General features: G+C 33.1%; 1 protein-coding gene across 1 annotated transcript; it reads right to left on the bottom strand.

The window, feature by feature from the left end:
* Window positions 1–2,980: 2,980 nt before the first annotated feature.
* On the bottom strand, window positions 2,981–26,210 carry LOC133188343 (HEAT repeat-containing protein 3-like). The gene is made up of 16 exons (XM_061323723.1): window positions 25,991–26,210; window positions 24,131–24,303; window positions 23,949–24,036; window positions 23,072–23,172; window positions 17,557–17,666; window positions 17,076–17,219; window positions 15,460–15,674; window positions 14,870–14,963; window positions 13,646–13,746; window positions 13,103–13,165; window positions 12,950–13,008; window positions 12,471–12,607; window positions 11,130–11,218; window positions 8,210–8,365; window positions 5,285–5,458; window positions 2,981–3,325 (listed from the first exon to the last, which is right to left on the bottom strand). Exons 1-16 carry the CDS (start codon window positions 26,129–26,131, stop codon window positions 3,218–3,220), a joined length of 1,953 nt encoding a protein of 650 aa, XP_061179707.1. The 5' UTR covers window positions 26,132–26,210; the 3' UTR covers window positions 2,981–3,217.
* Between the last annotated feature and the right edge of the window lie 153 nt (window positions 26,211–26,363).

Here is a 26,363-nt window from a genome sequence, read left to right as displayed (position 1 = left end):
TTCGTCACCTTGTTTATCGATTACATCACTGAAAAGGGGTCCTACTTTAAATTTAATCGCAGCTTTGCCAAATCGGTAAGAACATAATGAATTTATTGGTTTCTTTTAAGATGAATGATCAAGTGTTTGGAGACACTATCAGACTTGCCTCGGATGCTGGATCTAACCTTCATTTTCAGATGGGTAAACGGGTTAAAGTTTTTGTAGCAGGTGCTATTTTCAAGAAACTATAAGGCTTGTTGCGACAAAACTTGCATGGATGATGCATCTAGGGATGCACATTTGGTGCCAGTCTTGCGTAGATGTTTGATATAGCCCTACATTTTCTGGATGAGTGAACAGGTTAAAGTTTTTGTAGCAGGTCCATTCCCAAGTAACTAACTGGAAAAAATTGCATTGATACATCTAGAGATGCACACTACCAGACTTACTTCAGATGCTGGAACTGACCTAAATTTTTCAGATGAGTGAACAGGTTAATGTTTTTGGAGCAGGTCCATTTCCAAGTAACTATATCCTCCAACTGGAAAAAATTGCATGGATGATACTGGATTTGCTTCAAATGTTGGATTACTCTTACATTTTCCATATGAGTAAACAGATTAAAGTTTTCAGAGCAGATCTATTCCCAAGTAACTTTCAAGCCATATAGTGACTAAACTTGCATGAAGGATGTATGATGTACTACCAGACTTGTTTCAGATGCTGGATCTGACTGACATTTCATGATGATGAAACAGGTTAAGTGTTAAGAGATCTATTCCCAAGTAGCCTGGTGATTAAACTTGCATCAATGATGCATGTAAGGATGCACATTACCAAGCATGCTTTGGATGCTGGATCTGATCTGCATATTTGATATATATCCAAGTTTCTGTAAATCTTACCATGACCAAACCTGTATGGAGCGCAGCATCTAGGGATACAAATTAGCAAAACATCTATTTGGTTTGAGATTTGCCTTTCTGATAGATAAAATTTGTTGAGGTGAGCTTATGTTTTTGAAATGTTGCTTCACAAGACTGAAACTATTAAAAAAATATATTAAAAGAAAAATATATATCAAGAATTAACATGCATTTATGATAGATAGGTGAATGAAAATACGTAATCCTCTATAAAAAAAAAATAAAAGGCAAGAATTTTGAAACAAAATAAGTCTGGTACCAGGTGGATTCGAACCATGAGCCTAAGAAATGGAATTAGTAATGAGAGTCACCTGTCTAATCATCTGAACTATAATGACTATGAGATTCTCTGTAACTAACACAAGTCAACTGGAACTGTATATCTGTGTAGCACACTTTGTTCAAGGACAAGAAACATTCACTCTGTGTTACTAGATAGTACTAAATACAGGTGTTCTCATCTGCAAGGAGCTGCGGATTGCAATTGTATATCTTTATACATTTGAAAAATATGTTTGAAAGAATTTGATCAATTCATTGTGCAAACATTTATTCCATCTATTATATCCTACTACTGAACACTAGTGCTTGTCTGAATTATCAAGTTGGAACATGGTAACATGTATTGATCAAAGTCTTGCACCATTTTAAATTTATATTTAGTAGTATATATTTAATGGTTATCACTAGTCAATGTCAGATTATTTATTTTCTTACAAGCAGAGAACTAAATATTTATTTTCAACATTTTCAAGGACTCTTTATTTCACAAATCTGCCATTATTGGTTTATGATTTTAAACCAGTTCATGCATGAAACGTAGGTAATCGAAGATTACTGAGCTCACCTCAAAGAATGTTATCTTAAGTAAGGCAAAGTCCCACACTAAACTATTATTCTAGTAGAGTGAATCCCTATTTGCAACATATATGCAATTTTGGTAGGGCTTGCATTTACTTGGGAACTGACTTGTCCTAAAAACTTAAACTGGTCACTCATCCAAAAAATGCAGATCAGATCTAGCATACAAAGCAAGTCTCTGTGTGCATCCCTTGATGCATCTTCAAAAATATGTTTGGCCCAGGTAGGCCTTATAGTCACTTGGGAATGGACCGACTTAAGAAGCTTTAACCTCATCAATCATCAGTGTATTTCACATCCAGCAACAGAAGTTAATCTGGTAGCGCGCATCCCTGGATGTATCATCAGTGTAAGTTTGCTCTATGAAGGGCTTTAAAATTAACCTGGAATGAACATGCTTCAAAACCTTTAACATGGTCACTCATCCAGAAATATAGGACAAATCCAGCATCCAAAGCAGATCTGGTAGTGTACATCCCTAAATGCATTGTCCATCAAAATTTGGTCCAGATATGGCTTTAATTTACACTGGAATGAACCTGCTGCAAAAACTTCAACCTGGTCACTCATCTAGAAAATGTAGGTCAAATCCAGCATCCAAAGTAAATCTGATAGTGTGCATCCCTGGATGCAAAATCTATGCAAGCTTGGTCCAAATGGGGCTTGAGGTTACACTGGAATGAGCCTGTGCCAAAATTTTAACCTGGTTATTCGTCCAGAAAATGTAGGTCAAATCTGGCATCTGAATCAAGTTTGAAATTGTTCATCCCTTGATGCATCATTCTTGCAAGTTTGAACTAGGAAGAAATTGAAGGTACACTGGAATGAGCCATTCTCCAAAAGCTTTAACCTGGTCATTCATCAAGAAAATGTAGGTCAAATCCAGCATCTGAATTAAGTCTGGTAGTTTGCATCAATGAATGTTTCTTCAATGTAATGTTGGTCAGCATAGTGCTTAAAGTTATCGCTTCAAAAACTCTAACCTGGTCATTCTTTAGCTGAAAATACAGCATCTGAAACCTGGACTGGTAAAATGGAACATACTTAAACCATTGTCAGTGCAACACTGATCAATGTAGACCAAAGAATACTTAAAAAAAATCTGCTTCAAAAAACTTTAACCGGCACATTGATGGGTATTACATAAGCTCCCCTTACTTTGTTGAGGTGAGCTAAAAATGCTTAAATACTTGTATCTGAAGAACAATTACTTTTCATTTGTTTTGAATTGGTAAATTTAATCAAAACAACTGGTATACACAGCACCTACATGAACCTTGTACATGTATAATATTCATATGAACCAACACATGGCAAATGTGTTTTATATCACTAATATCAAATCTCTTCAAAACAAGGTATTGCAATCAATAAAATTCATAAAATGTCAACAATCCAGCTCTACCTCAATATAATATTACATGTATTATTATAAATTAAAATCACTCTTATGATTTCTTCTTGGAAAGTTTGTATTTCACAAACCGAATCAGGTTTGTTCTTGCTGTAGAAATTACAGGATAATGTTCATCTGGTTTCTTTTTAACCATATTTACCTGAAATAAAAATACAATAAACTTAAATTGATTTGATTGAGAAAAAAAGATACTGGTACACATACAGCTGTATGTTGTAAAGTGTTAAATTTTCACACTCAATTTATGTCCACCTCTCTTCATTCCCTTTTTTGTAATTTTTTCGTGGTGGACATACACGCATGAATAAGGCATGAACTACATGTAGTGTCTGTCTGGTGACATTAATGAATCCCTTATTTCTTCGTAAATATTAGGCTGGCTATCAAGTGTGATTTTCCCTAAATGAAGGAAGGGCCATATCTGTATATATTTGTAGGCACTAGGCAAATCCTTTTCTTCATCGTATTAATAATGATGAAAATTACTTTTTGCAAGTTCAATTAATCTAAATCCCATATCCTGGAAGCAGGTACAAATCCCTTAAAATGTTACATTTACCTTTCATTAAAGTTCAGTTTAGTGAAAAAGTCATCAAGAAAGAACATGTAAATTGCCATATTTTAATACGGGAATTAACTTGGTTCTATAAAGAACATAATTAGTACTGTAAAATCACAATTAATTTTCATTGGTGTTTAATTTCTGTTGCTTTTGTGGTATGAAAGACGGAGACCCATGAATTCATGTCCACTGTGAAATCTTAGTATTTCTAATCAAATCAGCACAAAACTTCTTCAACCAGACAACGATAAATATGACTAATCATGGCTATGCTCTTTTTGAGAAGAAATTTTTTACTGATATATCCTTTATATTCCTTTGTATAACTTTGATCCCCTGTTATGGCCCCTCTTTACACCGGGAGGTCATGATTTAAAGAAATTTGAATCTACATGACCTGAGGATGCTCCTATATTTGTATCACTAAACATGGCTTTGCTTTCTTGAGAAGATTTTAAAAGATTGTTCCTATGTAAAACTGAGATCCCCCATTGTGGCCCCCAAATAATTATGGGGTCACAATTTGAACAAACTTGAATCTACACTACCTGAGGATGCTATATATTCCTAAGTAAAACTTTGATTGCCCATTGTGGCCCTACCAAATCCCCAGGGGTCATGATTTGAACAAATTTGAATCTACACTACCAGAGGATGCTTCCACATAAATATGACCAATCATGGCTTTGCTGTTCTTGACAAGAAAATTTTTAAAGATTTTTTCTTTTAAAGATTTTTTTCTTATGTATTCCTAAGTGAAACTAAATGCCTATTGTGGCCCCACCCTAACCCAAGGGGTCATGATTTGAACAAATCTGAATCACTGACACTTCCTGAGGATGCTTCCATATAAATATGACCAGTCATGGCCGTGCTGTTCTTGAGAAGAAAATTTTTAAAGATTTTTTCCTATGTATTTCAGTGTAAAAATTTGATCACCTATTGTGGCTCCCCTACCCCCAGGGGTCATGATTTGAACAAACTTGAATCTACACTATCATGTATGTTTCATATTTTCTAGCCCAGTGGTTCTTGAGAAGATTTTTATAAGATAGCATCAAATTTTTACTAATTCTTAATTATTTCCCCTTAAAAGAGAGTGTGGCCCTTTATTTGAATAAACTTGAATCTCCTTAACCCAACAATGCTTTGTGGCAAGTTTGGTTGATATTGGCCCAGTGGTTCTGGAGAAGAAATCAAAAGTGTGGAAAGTTTACAGACAAATGGACTACAGACAAAATGTGATTAGAAAAGCTCACCTTAGCTTTCAGCTCATGTGACCTAACAAGACATTTAAAATACTGCGACCCTTTTCACAAAAAATCTTACGACTAAGACAAAAATTTTCCCCTTCTTCATAAAGTATCTAGGCTGCAGTAGGAAATAAAAAAGGTCTTATTTTTTTCACATCAGATAACATTGTAAAAATATCTAAGAAAACAAAAATAAGTATATTTATTAAACAAAAAATTACAGAGTTGACAAATTTTTATCTTAGTCGTAAGAAGTTTTGTGAAAAGGGCCACAGGTACTTACTCTTGCTTTCATGTCTGGTATAAATTTGGACAGTCTCTCTGTGAGACCTATCTCCTGAGCAACAGGGTCAAGATGATCTTCCCCAAAAACATCAAATATACAATCCAATGCTTCTGATACCACCCATAAGTCTCTGTCACCACACACAATGGTCAACAAGAAAATGCCTATGTTCTGTGAGAAAAAAAAATCAAAATATACTGTAACACAATTATAGAAAAGTAACAGGGCTAGCTTAAAATAATTTGTTTCATTATATGATTGAATAATTCCCATCTCTCTGATTGGCTGAGATCCAACAATGTTAGAAAAATACTACGTTATATTGACCTGCACGTTACCTTATAGGTCCATATAAGGAAGTCTTCATTCTACATTGGACCAAATATAGATAGGGAATTTCCAAATTGATACCAATAGTTTTAGAAAGTTATTTCACTTGCACCTGACTTCTACTCATATGAACATAATTACATTAATGCACATAGATTCTTGATTCTTGGGTGAGGGTTGGGGGTGCAGGAGGCCTGCCCCTCTCCTTTAGATAATGTAACTTTAATTTAAATTTTAAAGATAAAAAATTTCAATGAAAGCCCCCCTTCCCTTTTTTATGGACCTTTACATCCCATCAAAAAACAAGAGGCCCAGGGGCCACATCACTCACCTGAGCACTATGGCTAGAAAAAAGCAGAAATCAGTTCAGTCTTGAAAGGTTGAAAAGTTTAAATATAAAAGTTGGGGGGGGGGGGGGTCATGAATTGAACAAATTTGAATCTACATTATCTGAGGATGCTTCCATTTAAATATGAACAATCATGGCTTTGCTGTTCTTGAGTAGAAGATTTTTAAAGATTTAACCTATGTATTCCTATGTAAAACTTTGATCACCCATTGTGGCCCCACCCAACCCCAGGGGTCATGTTTGAACAAACTTGAATGTACACTATCTAAGAATGCTTCCATATGAATATGAATATGCATATCATGGCTTTGCTGTTCTTAAGAAATAGTTTTTTTAAAAAGATTTTTACTACGTGTTCCTATGTAAAACTTTCATCACCCATTGTGGCCCCACCCTATCCCCGGGGGTCATGATTTGAACAAATTTGAATCTACACTATCTGAGGATGCTTCCTTGTAAATATGACCAATCATGGCTTTTCTGTTCTTGAAAAGAAGATTTTTAAATATTTTTCCTATATATTCCTATGTAAAACTTTGATCGCCCATTGTGGCCCCACCAGACCCCAGGGGCTCATGATTTGAATAAACTTGAATCAACACTATCTGAGGATGCTACCATATAAATATGACCAATCATGGCTTTGCTGTTCTTGAGAAGAAGATTTTTAAAGATTTTTCCTATATATTCATATGTAAAATTTTGATCGCCCATTGTGGCCCCACCCGACCCCCAGGGGTCATGATTTGAACAAATTTGAATCTACACTATCTGAGGATGCTTCTTTGTAAATACGACCAATCATGGCTTTGCTGTTCTTGAAAAGAAGATCTTTAAATATTTTTCCTATATATTCCTATGTAAAACTTTGATCGCCCATTGTGGCCCCACCCGACCCCCGGGGGTCACGATTTGAACAAACTTGAATCTACACTATCTGAGGATGCTACCATATAAATATGACCAATCATGGCTTTGCTGTTCTTGAGAAGAAGATTTTTAAAGATTTTTCCTATATATTCCTATGTAAAACTTTGATCGCCCATTGTGGCCCCACCCGACCCCCAGGGGTCATGATTTGAACAAACTTGAATCTACACTACCTGAAGATGCTTCCACATAAGTTTCATATTTTCAAGCAGAGTGGTTCTTGAGAAGAAGAGTTTTTAATGATGCCATTAATTTTTCACAAATTCTTAATTATCTCCCCTTGGAAGAAGGCGTGGCCCTTCATTTGAACAAACTTGAATCCCCTTTATCTAAGGATACTTTGTGGCAAGTTTGGTTGAAATTGGCCCCGTGGTTCTTGAGAAGAAGATGAAAATGTGAAAAGTTTACAACAACAACGACAACAACGACGACAGACAACGGACCCCCTTTTTCAAAATCAATCATGTATATATGCCCGACATTTATTTTTTCTACATTGCACCTAAACTAGAATTAAAAATTCCAAGATAACACAACTGGTTGCTTTTAACCCCGTTTCTCTCATTATGTTTGGCTATAACTTCAGTAGATGTGAACGAGTAAGATGGTATGGATTGCTTAATGAGTGTTTGTCATTTAATCATATAATAAAACAATTATTGCTGGTATACGATGATTTCAACACCTGAGGAGTACAATATTCACTGAGCCCAAAGGGCGAGGTGAATATTGTACTCCTCAGGTGTCGAAATCATCATATTGACCTCAAAAACCAGCAATAATTGTATAATATCCTTCATTACATTAACTCAATATCTTTTTTCTTAATCCATGTACATGTGCAGTCAAACCTCGTTATCTCAACCTTGATGGGACTGAGAAAAAAACTTTTTGAGACATCCAAGGGTTCAAAATATTGAGGTTGAAATATAATAAAAAGTGGTTGTTGGTATCCAAAATCACTTCGACATATCCATGGTCTTTGAGATACCAAAGTTCAACTGTATTAATTTTCATTAATTCAAAAATTTGCTATTTCTTAACTACATGTAAGTGAAAATATGTTTTCTTCATAAGCAAGTGTTTACTTATTTGCATTTTCTAAATTATATTTTTTTTTAAAGAATACTTTAATTATAAGATAAATCTTTCAAGAAAAAATTTCAAACTACAGGTAGTCAAATTGTGACTTTATATTTTAGAAGGATGAGACACACACAATGAGGTCCAGTGTATGTTACAGTACACTTAAAATGAAACTACACTGTACATCTAACTTGATTTTAATGCCTGCAATATACAAATCCACTTACCTTCATAATATCCACATTTTGTAAACCAGTCTGTTTGCTAAAGACCACGCCTACTGTTGATATGACTCTAATTATGTTGACCTTGATGTCGGCAGATTGACAAGAGCGACCGAGGTCAAAGAGAAACTGCAGGTCAGACACTGACACCTCCAGCAGCTGAAACATTCAGTGATTGAAAATATGAAGTATTTTAATTTGGAACACATTCTGCAGACAGCCGGACACCATATTGTGATAGTCCACCTGTTTGTCTATCAGACCTTAAAACAAAGTTTGTTGAATCAAAATATTATGCGTTACTGGTTTTTTAACAATTAAAATTTCAACTCAAAGGTGAAGGTCAAAACAAACATTACGTAAACTAGAACTGTCCAAAATGGACAAATTCCCCCACTGGGTTTTTCAGGAAAGGTACCAAGTCACTAGAAGTATTTTATGGATGTAAGAGGTGATTACTATTATTTAAACATCTTGAGTGAAAATTTCATTTCTCATTGTATTTTTTAATGAATGTTGAACTAAGCTGCAGCCTTTGAAAACATCAAAATACCAATAATTATATTGTTACTTTCATTTTTAGGTTGAAAAAATTAATTGCAATTATCTGTCATCCTTGTGAGACATGAGTGTCTGCTGTGTTATGCACTGTGTGTAGTTCAATGTAAATGCATATTTATGTCATTGCTGATAAAAACAAAGTTTTTTAAAATTTGTTACAAAGCTTTATATAATAGGAAAAAAAATGTAATCTTAATGCAACATTTTTTAATATGTTACTGCATAACTCTTGGATTTGTAGTGACTATCTGTCATAAAACTTTTTGTTAATATACTTGGTGATTTTTTAAAAAGATTTTAATGACCTGCTTTTAAGCTGAAATTCACATTTTTCTACAAATGTACCATCTGGCAGTTTCTTGATTCTTTGTCTAAAATTTAAATGAACCCAAATGACTCAATTATAAATGAAAAAAAAATACCTGTACAATGACGAAAAATTGTCCAATCACGATAAAAATATCAGGTGCTTATCTTTATATGGTGAATAATAAGTGTACAAATTTTCAGACAAATCCACGCAATAGTCTCCAAGAACAAGTCCGGATAAAATCATGTCTACAGACAGACGGACATGCTGATTACAATATTCCCCCATTCAAAATTTGTTTGGGGGGTATAATTATGCAGAAACCATTAATGTTTCCAACTTCTAAGTTAATGTCAAATTACATCTTTGTGTCAGATCTTCTCTGAAGTATGTTTTTATGTTCATTTTCTCATATCTCAGAGGGTAAAATACTTATTCTGTACTAATGTCCCTAGGTAGGACTGTCAATGATTTTGACCAAAAATTCTAGCTTTAAAGGTTGTAATCAAAACTTTGTCTATTAAAATTCCTTGACTGGAGTTCTTTTCCCTTGGCCCACTTTTCATATACTGGTACACACAGATAATGTCCTTGTGTAAAGGGTGTACAAATCAGACCTTCAGAACAAATATCTTTTTCAGGTCAGTGCCCCCCCCCCCCCCCCCCCCCCTTGACTAATCTTGTTTGTATGTCTCTTAAAGATGGGTACCAACTCACATCAAGTTTGGTTTTAATTTAATAAATATGCAATCATGTACATGAATACGAGTTTCAAAACCACATTGTGAATTCAAAATGATGGATGGACATAATGTGCTTTTCACAGAAAACTGTGAAGCTCAATGTTCTTAACCTTGAACTAAAAATCTCACATAATACGAGGGCTGTTCGGAAATTATTGAGACAATGTGTTTATTCTTTTTTCTAATGAACGTCTTTTGGTGAAAATTTGCATATAGGTTTGACAAATAATAAAAATTAATAAAAGCAAAAAATATTTTACAAATATTTTTTTTCTTCTTCTCAGTGGTATATTTATGTGTCAATGGTAGGGTTACCCGGCGCAGTCACGAAATCAGGTGTTGAAAATATGTTACACCAATGTTCAAACTCCCAGTGGACTCATAGTAAGAGCGAAAATAATTCAATTTATGTATATAATTTTTCAATTTTAATTTTGACTTCATTTTGTGTAAGTTTGTTAGAATTTCGATCAGAAATACGGAGATCATAAATAAATTCAAGCACGGCATAGAAATCTGAGAACGACGACAAAATGGAATTTGACGTCAAGGCGGCGCAGCGAGCATACCTTTAATTTTGGGTAGTGCTAAGGAGAACTCTTTTCCAGACTAAACAATGAAAATGCAAAAAATGTGTCTAAGGGTTTTATTTTTTCATTGTTATATATTTTATTCTAACAAAATATTCAACAAGAGTAAAAACAAGAGCTCCAGACGACCATCAATTATTACAAAGTAAATAACGTTGACCCGCTGTGCAAAGATTGGTACTGCGTGATGCTAATTCAACCTGTATATGACACTTCGTGTATTCTTTATACTGAGGTAATAGCACACATTTTTTTTAATTTTATTTTTTAAAGAAATTTTCAAGAAAAGAGACAGTTTGATTTTGGGAATGTTATATGTGATAACAGAGAAAGAAGAGTAAACGCTTCCCGATCGTTTCACTTGCAAAAACATCTCTGGCTGACGTGACAATGCTGCTCCAGATTGATAGACATATGCATGTTTATAATTTCACTGGAACTTGTCTAATTATCCTATAAAATTTTGCACGTTTCTTTTATTCGTTATTTATAAAATGTTGACGAAGTTTCATGAATGTATCTCTGGCCTTTATGGAGTAAAAGTAAATGTCTCAATAATTTCCAAACAGCCCTCGTACATCATTTTATTAACACCTATTATCATACTGCAAAATCAAATTTATATTTGCAGTTGCACCAATAATACTCTGCACAGTTTCAAAGTTTCCATGTCGCAATTAATCTAGGGAATAACTCAGTGTTAATGAGCTCTGTATTACCTTGGGTGAGCCAGAGTTGGCAAGTTTCTGAATCACAGCACGCAATGCACTCGTGGTTGCCTCCAACAGTAGGTTGTCACCTTGAGTACCTATGCAAATACAATGCACATTCAGTCAACTAAACATTCAATCATTATATTAAAATATTTAAAATCTTAGTTTAAAATGGGCAGACAAAATAGAGCCCTCAGTCCCATTTATTTTTAGTCCTGCCCTAACACCAGAACCCCATGAATGTCACAATTTAGGTTGATGCACCTTTGCTCATCATAATGATGCACTTAGTTTGTCTGCTAAATATCAAAATGCAGAGTAGATTTTCAATGAATCAATGCATTTTCACTATGAGATCAATAGAGCCACGCCCTAACACCAGAACCCCTGCCCCTGGGGCCATGATTTTTCACAAATTAGGTAGAGGCACTGTTGCTCATCATAACCATTTTACAAATTTGTTTTTCTGCTAAATATCCAGGTGTAGAGAAGAATATTTATTTAAAAAAAAAATCAATGTATTTTCATGATATAATCAATAGAGCCCCACCACTACACCCAGAACCCCTGAACCGAGGGCCATGAATTTTACAATTTATGTTGAGGCACTCTTGGTCATCATAACCACACTTTATCTGCTTAATACCCAGGAACAGGGGAGAGGATTTTTAAAGAATGAATGCACTTTCACTATATGATCAATTCAGCCCAGCCCTAATATCAGAACTCCTGTCCTTGTGCCATGATTTTTATAATTTTGGAAGAGGCACTCTTGATCATCATAATCATGGATTTTGTCTGCTAAATACAGGGGAGGGGGACAAGATTTTTAAAAGAATTTATGCATTTTCATTAATATGATCAATTATAGAGTTCCTTTTAACACCAGAACCTCTAACCCTGGGCCATAAATTATATTATTTTGATAAAGGGCTCAATGCTTATCATAATCATGCCAAAAGTTTGACTGCTTGATATTCAGGAATTAAGAAGATTTTAAGATTTTTGAAGATTGCATTAAATTTGACAGTGTTGGCCCCACCTCTCAGACCCCAGAAGGTGGAGACTATAAATTCACAACTTCGTTCCCCTTTGCCCATAGATGCTACAAACCAAAATTAGTTAAAATTGATTTGGTTATTTCAGAGAAGTTGAAAACATTCACAAATTTAAGACTAACACACAACAAATGCGGATAGACAAAAACAGATAGCAATAGGTCACCTTTTTTTAAAATGTTTACAATCGGATGAAAAAATATAAGACCTTCACTTACATGTAAGTTTCCCCCCCAATAAATTTTTCAATTTGAATCACTGGGACAGAATCTCAATCATTTTGACTCACTTTTAACATTGGTCATCAGGGTAGCTAGACTTGTCCACACTTGGTGTAATCTCTCAGCTCCTCCCAACAGGTCAAGGTCCATACTATTCACCATATTGTTCATACACAGAAGAGCATGGGCCTGTAACCTCACAAAACTGTAAAATAGTTCTGTACCTTTACAATAATTTTTAAATGTGCTTCAGATTTCCTTAACCAAGTTTGTTTTTATGGTTTGTTATGAGAGAAAATTGTAACACCAGCAGATCAATAATAATTTGCTTTATACAAAAGAACATTGCATAGGCAAAAATTTTGTATGGTTATCATTTAAAAATTTCACAACTAAATGTACCTTTCCGGAGACTTATCTGTTGGTATTGATACTTGAAAAATTGTTTCTCTTATTCATAATTACCAGCTGGAGATTTCATTATTCACATAAGAAAAGAAATTTCCTTTTTTGCCTCTACAGTACAGTAATTTCTCTTCTTTAATACCTTTTAGTTATGCTTTTAGGAAGACTGCCACAATCAACTGCTAAACACTTTAAACAGACCTGGATAAAAATTAGAATATTATTTTTTTTTTAAACAAAGGCAGAAAATTAAGATGTGTTATCTGTTGAATCATGAAAAAAATTAAATGTTTACCTTGTCAAATAAACAAAACTCTTTCACCCCTTGCTGAACTTCTGTTGAAACGCAGAGAGAAGACTGACAAAGAAAGAAAAAATGATCTGAAATGATCATCAAACAAAACTGAATAACAGTTTAGAAATTATTCTTGTTAATACAGAGATTTATTTTTTTATACTGCTGCAATGTCTTGGCCTTTGGGGACAAATGAACTTATTAAAATATCAATTCTATGAACTCCATAATAATTTTTTTATTCAGTTCTTTATTTTCCTTATGCCATATGGCACATCAGATAATAAGACACATGTACAAAATGAAATGAATAATTAAACCTTCCTGTGTACTCCTTTTCTAAAAATTTAATTAAATCACACTGAACATCCAACCTGCTCCATGTATACGTTTTCAACATACATGTACGACATGTGTTTATAGGAATACTTCAGTGGGTGAAAATGGAAAATGAGTTATTCAAGATGAAATTTTTTCATCATAAAATGACTGAATATCAGAAATGATACTCCTTTAGGATAATTTCCCTAAGCTGACACATACAAACATATCAATGGTGTCCTGCTCCATGGCTTCCTCTGACACGTCCACATCATCATCACAACTACTAGACTCGCTGTTCTCCATATCTTCCCAGCCATCATCTGTCAGAATGAATATCATGCTACCTTTTTATTTTTCAAGTGGACTAACACATTGTTAGAATCTTTTTCAGAGAGGTATATATATCACAAATGCAGAATAAGTGCTGAACTTTATTTTTTCTGACCTAGTGATAATCAGAGCCTATGCTAGTAACTCAGTGGTTTAAAGCATTCTCTAATAGCTGAATCCACACTTCTCAAAAGTTAGGTTCCTTGGCGCAATCTTAGGAGAAAAACCCATTGAATTCTCACAGTAGCCTTTGTAGTTTTCTGGTTTGTAACTTTGTCATCTGAGAAAAAAGCTGTGCCTCTTGTACATGTATATTGATAGCCCCAGAATGGGGCTACCCATGCATCAAAAGGAAAAAAAAATTAACACTGTGGGTTTATTGGAGCACACCAAAATGTTTGGTAGCATAAAGAGAAGAAATGTCTTTTCTTTCCCTTTTGACCTTTTGGTTGACCCTGCAAAGGGACACAACTTTTGCAAAGTGTGGATTGAACTATAGGTTCAGTCTACAGTACATCAACAGTTCCACTCCAGTTGGATTGAGTTTTTAATTTTTTTCAATTATTTAAGGAAAAATTCTATTTCCCCCTTAACCTCAAGTTTTAAATACTCTAATACCAAAAGTTAATTTTATGTTCCATCAATAATTATTGAAGTTTTTCAGGTGTGTTGTATCTCCTTCAGTCTCTTTCAGATAAAATTTGCATGACCAAGACATGTAAACTTTTTTGTCTTAAATTTTTTTTCATGAAATAGTTCTGAATTTCCAAAGTAAAACTGCTTCTATTCATCATTTCTATTTAATTCAATTAAATTTTGCAACTTGCTACCCACCAAAATACCTAACAGATGGGTACCATACACAACATGAATTTCCTTATCCAGTGAAAGTGATGATAATCAAATTAAATGTTAAAATTCCAGAAAGTACACAAGAACATGTCATCCAGTCTCTATAAAGCTCTTGAAACAGAAACACTGTACTTATATATTTCTCCTTTCACTATGATATGTTTCATTATTCCCACACAGTGATTCTTCTTTTGGTTCTCTATAACAAAAAAAAATAATACAAAAAACAGACAATGTTTCTGTCTAGTTTCAATAACTTACCATTTATGCAACATAAATTTGCAACAATCTCAAGGGCAACTTGTTGCGCAGACAAAATATTCTGAACATCTCGGAATTTTTCATTTACTTCTTCCTGTAATATATAAGCAAATCAATTCAACTTCATTACAGTCTTCACATACAGACTGAGAGTATTTAATGAACTCACAAAGAAACATGCATGTACATGTTCATTTATATATGCACAATAGTTTTAATTTCACTTCGTATGTAACATAAACCTTTTCCTATTCAGCATTATTACATTCTAATATAATCCCATTCATTCCCTTTTTGTGAAAAATTACAAAATGATTGTTGCATGTTGTGATAAAACACGATTGTGATGTAGTGGGAAAATCAGATTTTGTGTCATTCAGATTTAGTGTGCTGAGGTTATGACGTATTTTCTTCAGTTTTATAAGACTGAGTTTCAGATTAGTAAGGGGCTAGATATTTTTTCCTGGGAAGTCAAGTGGCTTTTATAATAAAGCAATGACCAGCACAACATATCTTTCTAGGATATCTGCATGCATATTTGTTTTCAAATTCATCTTGAAAGCTGATGATGCTGTTAATATAAACCTTACCTGGCCAGTGACTATTTTGTGTGGTGTGCCATTTTCCTCTTCAGTCACCATCCCAATTTCACCATTTAATAAAGAATTACTTGCACCAGCTACTTTCTGAGCTGTATCCATGGCTTCCAGTGTCAATACATCAGACACTGATCTCAATAAGGATGTCAAATTCATACTGCCAGAAACATTTGCAGCTTTTCCTGAGCTGACATTTACCATAATACCTATACAATATAAGGGAAGAAATAATACCAGGGTAAAAGTAAGATTGAAGGTGCAAATAGATGCAATCCAGACTTCATGTGTATTCAAATATTTGGAAAAAAGTACAATAATCTATTGTTTTAGGGTTCAAAATCACAGAAATATGTTTTTGATTTACTTTAATTTCATTTGATCAAACAACAAGAATTGCAAATATACATGTACTAGGAATCAAATAATATCAATTTTGCACATTCATCAAATAAATGTATTTTCATTGTTTAAGTACTTGGGAATGCTCATAGAAACTGTTACAGTACGTATCAAAGAAACTTCATGTTGCAACTACTTTGATGTTGAGCTCGAGTATATGGTGAAAACTATCTAATCCGACACTAGTGCAATCTGTTTCACTGTGAATTCCGACCTTTATTTTCATTCCCATTTTACTATTTTCCAAGTTATTTCCACTGTGCAATCAGAAACCCTGCCTATTTTGACTAAAAATTTGTCTCCCAGTGCATGTTGGATTAGACAAGTTTCACTGTATTAATTCTGAACACTGGCTTGTTAGAATAAAAACTTTTGAATATCTAAAACACAACTGTCATGCCCCACACAATTGTAGATTTGGGGGTGTATCGCTGTTGGTCTGTCTGTCTAATTGTTGCAAAAATTTAACCTTGGCCATAACTTTTGAATGATTGGTGCCTTTCATATTTCACATATTAATTCCTTATGACAAGACCTTTTTTAGGGTATCAGCACTTTTGATCTCATGTCCTTAACTTTGAAGTTTGACCTTTTGAAAAACTTTTAATCTTGGTCATATCTTTTGAACAGTTGGTGCTAAACTGTCATATTTCACATGTGTATTCCTACTGACAAAACCTTTTTTTTGGGGGGGGGGGGGGGGGGGGGGGGAGGGGGGAATCAACATTTTTGACCTCATGACTTTGACCTTGGAGTTTGACATACCTTTGAAAAACTTTAACCTTGGACATAACTTTTGAACTGTTGGTGTTAGGATTTAATATTTCAAATGTGTATTCTTTGTGACAAGACCTTTTTTTCTTTTGGTATCAACAATAAACTCATAACCTTGACCTTGGAGTTTGACCTGCTTTTGAAAAACTTTAACCTTGCCACTAACTTCTGAACAGTTGGTGCGAGGACTTTCATATTTATATTCTTCGTGACAAGGCCTTTCTTTGGGTACCATCATTTTTGACCTCACGACCTTGATCCTGGAGTTAGGCCTATATACTTTTAAAAGACTTTTATCATGACAATGAACTGCCATACAGGGCATTAGTGTTTCACAGAAATGTCTTGTTTCTTCATGTTTCAAGGCCAAAATATAAAATGCATTCATTACATGTAAAACCTAAAATCTTTAAGCATCTTTTGTGAAACTTTACCTGTTGCAAGTGTTTTTAATAGGATAAGGTCAGATGAATCAGTGCTGAGAGAAATTAAAGAATTCAGAAGACCAAGAACATCTGGGTCCTGAAACATCTTGATGACAGGGGAATTGTCTTCTGTTACTGTGTACAGGCAGTTTGCTGAAATATTGACAAATATAACTGAAGAGCAATCTAATCAATGATATATTTAAAACTACAGGGGTATGTCAGACCAAAAAATTACCTTTTGAGTCAACTTTAACTATACTGAAAATGGACAAAGTACAAGAATTTTTTTAGACCGAGAATAAATTAAGTATTGTACTGTTAAATAATTATCTTAAATATTCTGATCTGGGTCTTTTTTTTCTCCTTTCAAACAAATCTACATCTTTTACCTGTACCAAATATGCATGAAATTTTGCTAGAAAATATTTACAGATCTGAGTTCATTAAGAAACAGCTATTAAGATTGATAAAAGACTTAAGTTCTAACCAACAGTGACTGCCAATTCTTCTCCATACACTGTGTACTGCATACATGGACACAAGACTGGAAACAAGTTCTCTTTGTTAAAAACCTCCAAAGCCTCTTCACTATTCTCACTGAAAAAAAAAGAAGCTTTGAATAATGATTTTAAAATAACACAAAAATCTAATCACTCATGCAAGACATTCTTCAGATCAGTTAACATGGGAAACCAACATGTCTGTTAAAGAAGCAGTTTTAAGGAAAGTCAATCAGATAAACTTACTGATATTGATTAATAAGACTTGTAAATATATAAGTTCTGGAATATGGATTGGAAAAATATTCATGTAATTTTTTCATTTAGGACCATAATATGTAATGATATGAAAAGTGTTTTTTCATATTCTATTCATTAAACACATATTGCCATGTCTGAGATGGACAAATAAACTAGAAAACTGACCAGTCAGCAAGGGCCCCGCCGAGGGGTAGAAATATAAGGGTGCAGCTTACAGAATGAGAATTTTAATTGATTACAAAAATTTAAAAATATACGAAGAAGAATATGCAATAACAACTGTATTTAATAAATTTCAAGATAATTCATAAATATCCAACAACCTGTAAAGAGTATCCCTGTATTTACATAAGGTAGTAAAAAACATCATATCTATAATAACTCATTTAAATGTATATTTAAACAAGAATAAAGCATGTGTTTTATAAAATGCCAGCCTTCAGTGAATGCAAATATCACCCAGGCTTGACCTTAACTTCAAAACAAACATCAGTTGCAGTCTTGCAGACAAATGTTAATTCATCTTACATGTAAAGTGACAAAGATAAGCCTGGAAAATTTTCTGCCCTAGACAAGATAATTAATCCCAGGGGGTTAATTGTACTGCTCTCACATTCTTTTCTTCCAAGTTTACAATAAGAACTTTTTCAGTAATAATTAGAATGAGTTTATTATTGGACTACCTGTTAAAATAGTATTCTTGAATTTACATATGGCAGCCAAAAAAAAAAAAAAAGAATAAATAATAATAAATAAAATAAGTAAATAAAATCAAAAACAAAAAAACAATAAAAAACAAAACATATCTTTATGTATATCTTGTTTTTAGTTTTTAATAAAATCATAACTCATTGTGTATTTTACCAAAATAAAGTATGAACATTATTTTTAAAAATCCACATTTCAGAAAATGTAAATCATTCAGAATTGACCTTAACTTCAAAACAAACTTCATTTGCAGACAGAGGTGTTAATTAATCTCAATTTGACAGAAGCAGATAATGCTTTGGATTTTCTTCTAGAGGAAAGTTAATTAATCCCATGGGACTAGTTGCAGCTTTCACAGTTTACAATAAGAACATTCTCAGCAGTTATCTCTCTTTGCCCTGGCCATTCATTCTAATGTAAAGTTAAGGAATCTAACCCACCACCCCAGCTCCAAAGTGGATGACATAGAGAACCAAACTTAGCATCAAAATATGTCTTACTGCCTCTTCAACCAACATACCAAATTTGAACTTAATTGGTCAACTACAAAAAAAGTTATGGGAAAAAAACAGAAAAAATTTGTGGACGGAAGAATGACAGACGGACAGACAGACAGAGTGATTACCATAGGGCACCCGCAAATCCTTGCGGGGCCCTAATAAGAAGTGATAATCAGTGGGAATGGATTGTGTAATTCAAGATCTTGCATTACAAATGGAGATAACGAATTGGTTATCTGTGGGAATGGTTTATGTAATTCGAGATCTCAAGATACATGTACGTATCGAGATGATGAATTTATAATCTGTGGGAATGGATTGTGTAACTCGAGATCTCAAATTACTTTTTATTTTTTTGAAAAAGGACAAGTGCACTTAACACTCAAGCTCAATAAAATGGTGCAAATGATGTCGCTGGGGGTTAAGCGTAAAAAAATAATGAAATGTCAAAGAAAATACTTTTTGAATGAACGCATGAATATGTAACCTTCAAGGCAAAAATACAAAAATGAAGTGAACAAATCATATTGAGATATTTTATTTGGCATATAGTGATTTTTTGAAACGTAAGTTACTGTCGCCAACATCGAATAATTACACTTAAATGGCTATTTTTTGTACAAATAACAGTTGAATCTTAAATTAGATAGCATATGTCTTCAAAACATTTATTTGTAAAATGCTTTTACTAAATTATTGAGCATAATCACAAATATATTACCAAACTTTGATCTGATATCCCCATGTCGCCAGAAACAAAATAAAAACAGACTGTGACGTTAAATATAGTATGAGTATTAGGTATTGTATGCCTGTAAGATTGGAATACGTTTCATTTTGAAGGAAACTTCTTGAAAATTAAACAAAAAATGTTACAAAGCCTTGTATATGTTACAAATACTTTGAAATTACATTCTATCTTCCTATTTTACATGCGTATGGATAGGCATGAAACATTCATTGTATTAGTTTAATAGATGAAATAGAATGATATCATAGTTAAACATGTGATACTTTTCTTCTATCCAACAACTGTATTCCATGCTCCAACCATGATTTAACAATGTCTTATTGTTAGCTTACTATTTAAGAGAAAATGATTAAATGAAACAACCATTACCGAAACATTCGTTACCAAACCTCTTAAAAAAGAATGATTTATGAGTTCAAACATCTTCTGCACATATACGTAGTCAAATATTTTGCACCAGTATTCAAATTTTGACATCCGGGGTACGGTACTGCCTTTTTTATGATTTTTTTCTAAAGTCTAGACAGTGTTGGTGAGTTTGTTTTCTAGAATGCAATAACAATGAATCAAATGTAATGAATTAGTATGTAACTGTTAATATTTATATAACGACCGACAACAACTACACAACCAGTATCAATCTACACCTGAATGTCCTCTGTTAGTCTTGAAAGGTGTTGAAACGTTCGTTACCGAAGGTAACGAATGTTACAAAATTTTTAACAAATCATATATCAAAATAGCAACAATATTTACAGAATTTCTTTCATGACTAATTGTTCGAATGTAAACTTTATTGATTGATTTGTATCATTTTAAGCTTAAGTTGCATAAATTTTGATATAAACTGATTCTAGAGACGCATTAATGAACACACACGTTAATTCTGAAGAAAAACATTAATTGAAATTATTTTGAAAGACATTTTTAGATTGAATCATATGATATTGATTAAACAAAGGCTTGAGTTTCTATTCTGAATCTACATCAGGGTTTTTTGTTTCTCTCTTATAATTTTGATACTGTTAAACTCACATTTTATGTTAAGTAACGTACGTTTCAGCATTTTATTTTAGTTGAACTATGGCAATGACCCAAGCAGAAATACGAAGGAAGTTTCCATTGATGGTTAAATGATTTCAAGCTAAAAGTCATCAGAAAAATTGTTATTTACATTATTTTAGGTTCTGTTAAAACGTCTATACAGACAATTTTACATATATCTCTTATCCGTTTGTACATATAGTACAGTTCAAGGAAAATATGACACGATGATATAGATGATGCAGTTCAAATTATGATTTCTTTTGACATTTTCAATACCATGGCACAAGCAGAGCAGAAATTACATCTCATGAATTGGTCCATTTTGTTGGAATTAATCTTAAAAACAGTAAATATTACTTCTTATGAAACATTCGTTACATACGGACATTGTTGCATTTGAAAGTGTAAATAAGAACAAGATCGCAATTCATGAACAACATTTTATTTAACGTTTTTATAATGGATCCTCTATTCATTTAGAACCCCCATTTGCGCTGGGCAGTTTTGATTTTTCTTGAGGCATATTTGAAATATAAAATTTTAGAGATATGTCAAATTCATTTGAAGAAAAAAATATAATACGAAATCTGACTGCATCAATTCATAAAATACATTATGACAGTTGACCTTTTTTGTCTTATCACAAAAGTAAGTAGACCGATTTGCTTTTGACATTGAGGATTTATTTCAATCTATATTATTTCATCCTAAAATCTTAAAGGAAAACTATAAATAAATATAATACATAACGCTTGTTTCTCAGCAAATAATGATCAACAATACACCTTTATTTCAAATTGACGTAATTTCTTAACCAATGAACTTAACTTGAAAAATCTTTGGGAATACAAACTTGATATGTTGATCTATCTGAAAATGTTATTAGCAGATGGATAATCAAAAGTCGATTTTTGAAGAAAAAATATCTTGAATTGCACCAATTTATTGAGTTTGGGTGTTAAGCATTGCTTAATGGGCCCTTTTCAGTGCCGTTTTACTTTAGAATATATTACCAAATTGTTCTCTTTTGGTAATAATTAAACACAAGTGGGATATTTCTAATTAAAATCACGTTAAAACATCTCCTAAATCAGCAAGGATTTGAAACAAATGAAGATTTTTAAATGCCTTAAGATACCCCAAATCTGGAAAAGTCGTACTGAAACTATTTTGAGTTTCGTTTATTTAAATCAAGGGGAGGAGACATTTAAATTGACACTTGAACAATCTGATGGTGGATCATTGACGGGCACGTTTGCTGATTCGATTGAAACTTCTTGCCTGAGAAAAAAATCAAATGAAGTTGTATAGATACCTGTAGCCATAGTGATCAAACTAAGAAATTTGCACGCTTGCATTTAAAATAATACAATAAGTACTTTAAATTTTAAAATGAAAAAAGTGTATTTAGGTGGCTTTCAATACCGGTACCATTGTCTTGCATGAATGTTAAAAATGTTTGACGCTTTCATGTATTTTGACATTTTAACGACATTAAACTCTCCTAACCCTCCCGTGCTCCTAAAACCAAATACATACAAACATCTCTATGCGACACAACTTCGATATAATGATACAAAACATGGCTATCTTTTACAGTGAGCACCTTTGAGGAATGTTTACCTTGGTACAACTCACGTAACTACCGGTATTTTAAATGAGTTCTTCCACAGATGGGTTCAACATAGGTCATACAGGTAAATAGCTCTCGCTCGCTTTAGGAAAAACATTGATTTTTTCATACATTTTTAATATTTTAAGTACAAGCCTAATCTTGTACAAATTTCCTACTTTCGCACAAGTTTTATAAATGTATAATGCGTTTTTTGTCATTCGCACAAGTTTGTACAACGTTAGGCAACGTACAGTAAACAAAAGCTTTGAAATGAATGACCGTCCTTGATTTACTATAGACAATCACAAATGTCGGCTGACCCCAACCACATTGTATGGCTTTGCTCTATGTATATTCATGAATTTCAGCGATAAAATTTGTTGAATCTTATGGTTTAGATATCAATTAATGATCTGAGATGAAAAATTATGCTTAATTTGATTCTTCATTTTTTCACATTTTACCGGGGCCCATAAGTGCACTCGTTCTTTAAGTGTCCCTTCAGGGCTTTTGTACTAGATAGAAAGTTTACAAGTAAACTTAATCAAAAAAAGCTCATTTGATTCTTAAGCTAAGGTAAAAGGAAACAGAACAAACATTTACAGTATCAAGTTACCTACCACAGATTCCACAATATATGCACAGCTTCTGTGAAAATGGAAGACTTAAAGTCCTTGTGTTTCTTTCCTGTAGACTTTTCTGGGGTCCAGTTAGAATCATACTGTGCAAAAAATAAAATAAAAGTGATATTACATGTATAAAGTTCAATAGATAAACTTTTAAGACAGATTGAGAAATTATACCTGGTCATTGTTTTTCCTCCTGACATTTTGGAATGAAACTCACAAAACCGTGTGAAATATATTTTTTTGATTAATACAATTCTTTTGTTTTCACCAATATGTACATGTAATTATAAAAAATTTGATTAAAATATCATTGAACATTTTCTTAAAAAATTTAAGAATATGGGGAATGGGCATAGGCACTTTGTTTCTGCAATAAATTTTTACCCTAAAGTATCAATAAAACAAGGTATCCAACTCTGAATTACATAGATTTTACCTCCATACACAGTCCTCCCCCTACTTTTCATCCTGAACAGATGAATGATGATTTCGAGCAGGATAATTTTAATGAATTTAATTAATGGTCAGCACTAGTCTATTTAAATTTGATTTTAAAATGCTTATAATCCTCAACATGAAAATTTGCATATCAGTTACCAAAAAGTGCTCAGAGTCCAAAGTGATACATCTTCGGTAAACAAATCGGACAATTGGCTAGCGAAGATGAAAGTGATATAAAATGCCCAGATACATAATCCCTGTATTTCTAGATGCAGTTGCAAACATTTTCTGCCATGCTTGTAGGCCTTAAAGGGTATCTCATTTCACATTTTTGGTAATATTTCTTTTGGAAATGAAAGAAAACAATTTTCATTATAATGATGATTTTCAAATTTGTTGGTTAATGCAACACAGCCTTTTAGTTTACCTGTTTAAAAAGAATCAGGAGAGGAGTGAGCACATCCTTCTTGACCATTTCTTGACAAACTGTTTCACCACCGTCTACACTTAGATTTCTACAGAAAAAAAAAATACATCAGAATACACATAAAGCTCACAACTCAACTATCACACAATTACAGTTCTTCATCTAGACACAAAAGTCATTACCTCAGTGCCCCAAGGGCTTTGACTTGAATCTCTGGGTTTTTATCTAAAATCACTGGGGCCAGAATTTTCACAACATTGTGTTGGAGGAGAATTTTTACAGCACTTGGCTGGGATACAAGATTGGCTAAAGTTGTACAACTACATTCCCTCTCTTCTTCTGATGGACCATTCAGCTGTATAAATATTATAGCTGGTTCAATTCTAAGTAGATTGTTGATAGCACATACTTAGTGCAGTATATTTTTTAAAATAGCATTAAATTAAATACACTAAAAAGCCTTGTACCTTCATTCGTATCATGTATCCTGTAAAGAATAATGATGTGGGTACTGTATACATGTATATTAATTAGAGCACCATCCAGACATTTTGACCATATTAAAGTTAATTTATGTGTTTTATGTTTATGTGTTGTACCACTGTATGTGTTGACAGAACTTATTTTTGAGTATTTGTCATGCATGTCTATATTTTGTGTTGAATTTCATTTGTATTCTCCAATGCATGAAATTGTATTTGTGTAAATGTTCAAAATGAAATCACGTAAGATTATTTGCTTCTGACAGAATTATTTAATATCAAATAATGATTATGATAATTATTAAGATTTTCTTTTATTTTTAATTATATGACTAAATTAACAAAGGAATTATTTTTATGATAAATTGAACTGTGATAAAGAAGTGGTAATCATTTTTACATCAACTTTATTCAATGAGAATATAAACTATAAAGTATGAGACTTATTATAATAATGACGTATTGTATTTGTGTTAAATTTATATTTTTATCTGGCTAAAAATTTTTATTGCTATTACAGGGTCTACATACATACATACATATTTTATTCAATAAATATAAGAACCAAGGATGTTGTTTTTCTTGAATGAACTCTTTTACATCACCCCCCCCCCCCCCAATTAATTAAAAGAACATATTATATAGCTGTATATCTATGATAAGTAAACTTGTTATTCATAATCCTCTGTATCTGGTTGATAACAAACACCAGAAACCCAATATCCAATGATTTTAATGTATGATTATTATGATAATATCCCATAATTCCCAGAAATATTGTAAATATTCCCAATTCTTATTGCCCTGGCCCCAGTCCAAAAAAGTGGTGTGAGAGCCCTGAATTGTCACAGTAACCAAATCTACTGGTTATTGCTTGACTTGTCTAAGGCCAGGGAGTAGGGTGCACTACTCATGCCAGGTGAACCCCCTACCCTCCCAGAGCAGGGGTCACACATGAATCAGTGCAAAACATCCCAATACCAATTTAGTTATTTACACTTATATTACATAGTGAGACTCCAGGTTACTGTAGATTCCTAAATATATGCAAGGAATAAATTATCATGTAATTACGCGAGAAGCACCACTCGCAAAATAAAATTACTCGCTTTTATTTTTATGGTGCTTTAATATTTTTAAAAATCTCTTGATAAATCACCCATTCGCGGATTATTGTTCTGGCGATTTGACGCCCTTTGGCCATTTCACGATATTAAGTACTTGTGTAAAATAAGGAATCTACAGTATGGTTGTGATCAATATTTTGCTTAGGGTACAACTTGTCTTCTGTACTCGCAAACCCAAAGTCAACTCATAACCAAAGTACTGATTATGACTGAACTTCTGCTTGCTGGAAATGTGTTCGATTTGACTTCTTTACGAGTTGACTACAAACAGAACCAGCTGCAATAGGGAACTTCAGATTTTCAAGCAGGGTTGTGATTTCAGACGTTACATGAATTTCCGCGAGAAACGGCGAGTGTTTAAAGTCATGAGAATCTCAATTTAAGAAAGAGAGAAAAAAAGACACACAGAGTCCATGCATCTAGGAGTTTTCACCTTTTCTAGTAGAGAATGAATCGAGTCACTGTTTGGAGATTCTGTACTCTGCTCCATTTCATTCTCTGCATCTTTAACACTCATCAAACCCGTTGGTTTTGGTCTCGCTATTTTGAATTTTTTATTCTTCGTTTTCCCCATAGTTAATTCATTTTTACATCACTAATTAAACTTCAAAACCAAAACTGCAGCGGGCAGCCATGTGGACGTTTGTTTTTCTTTGTCACTTCCGGTGAAAGTGAAGTCAGCCGCCAGTCCGTATTATAAATTTAGATTTTTAAGGAAAGCTTTGGGATTCACTTCAAGAAAATATTTCCTATTTTTTTAAATTGTCTGTGGATTACCAATTTATCACATTAAAGCCAAATGGAAA

Source organism: Saccostrea echinata, unplaced genomic scaffold (genome assembly GCF_033153115.1).
Source record: "Saccostrea echinata isolate AGI-Se365-2 ecotype Australia unplaced genomic scaffold, CSIRO_AGI_Sech_v1 ptg000016l, whole genome shotgun sequence".
In the NCBI taxonomy this organism is placed as follows: Eukaryota; Metazoa; Mollusca; class Bivalvia; order Ostreida; family Ostreidae; genus Saccostrea; species Saccostrea echinata.
Note: the sequence above shows the minus strand (reverse complement) of the source record. Positions and strands in the feature narration are given on the sequence as shown.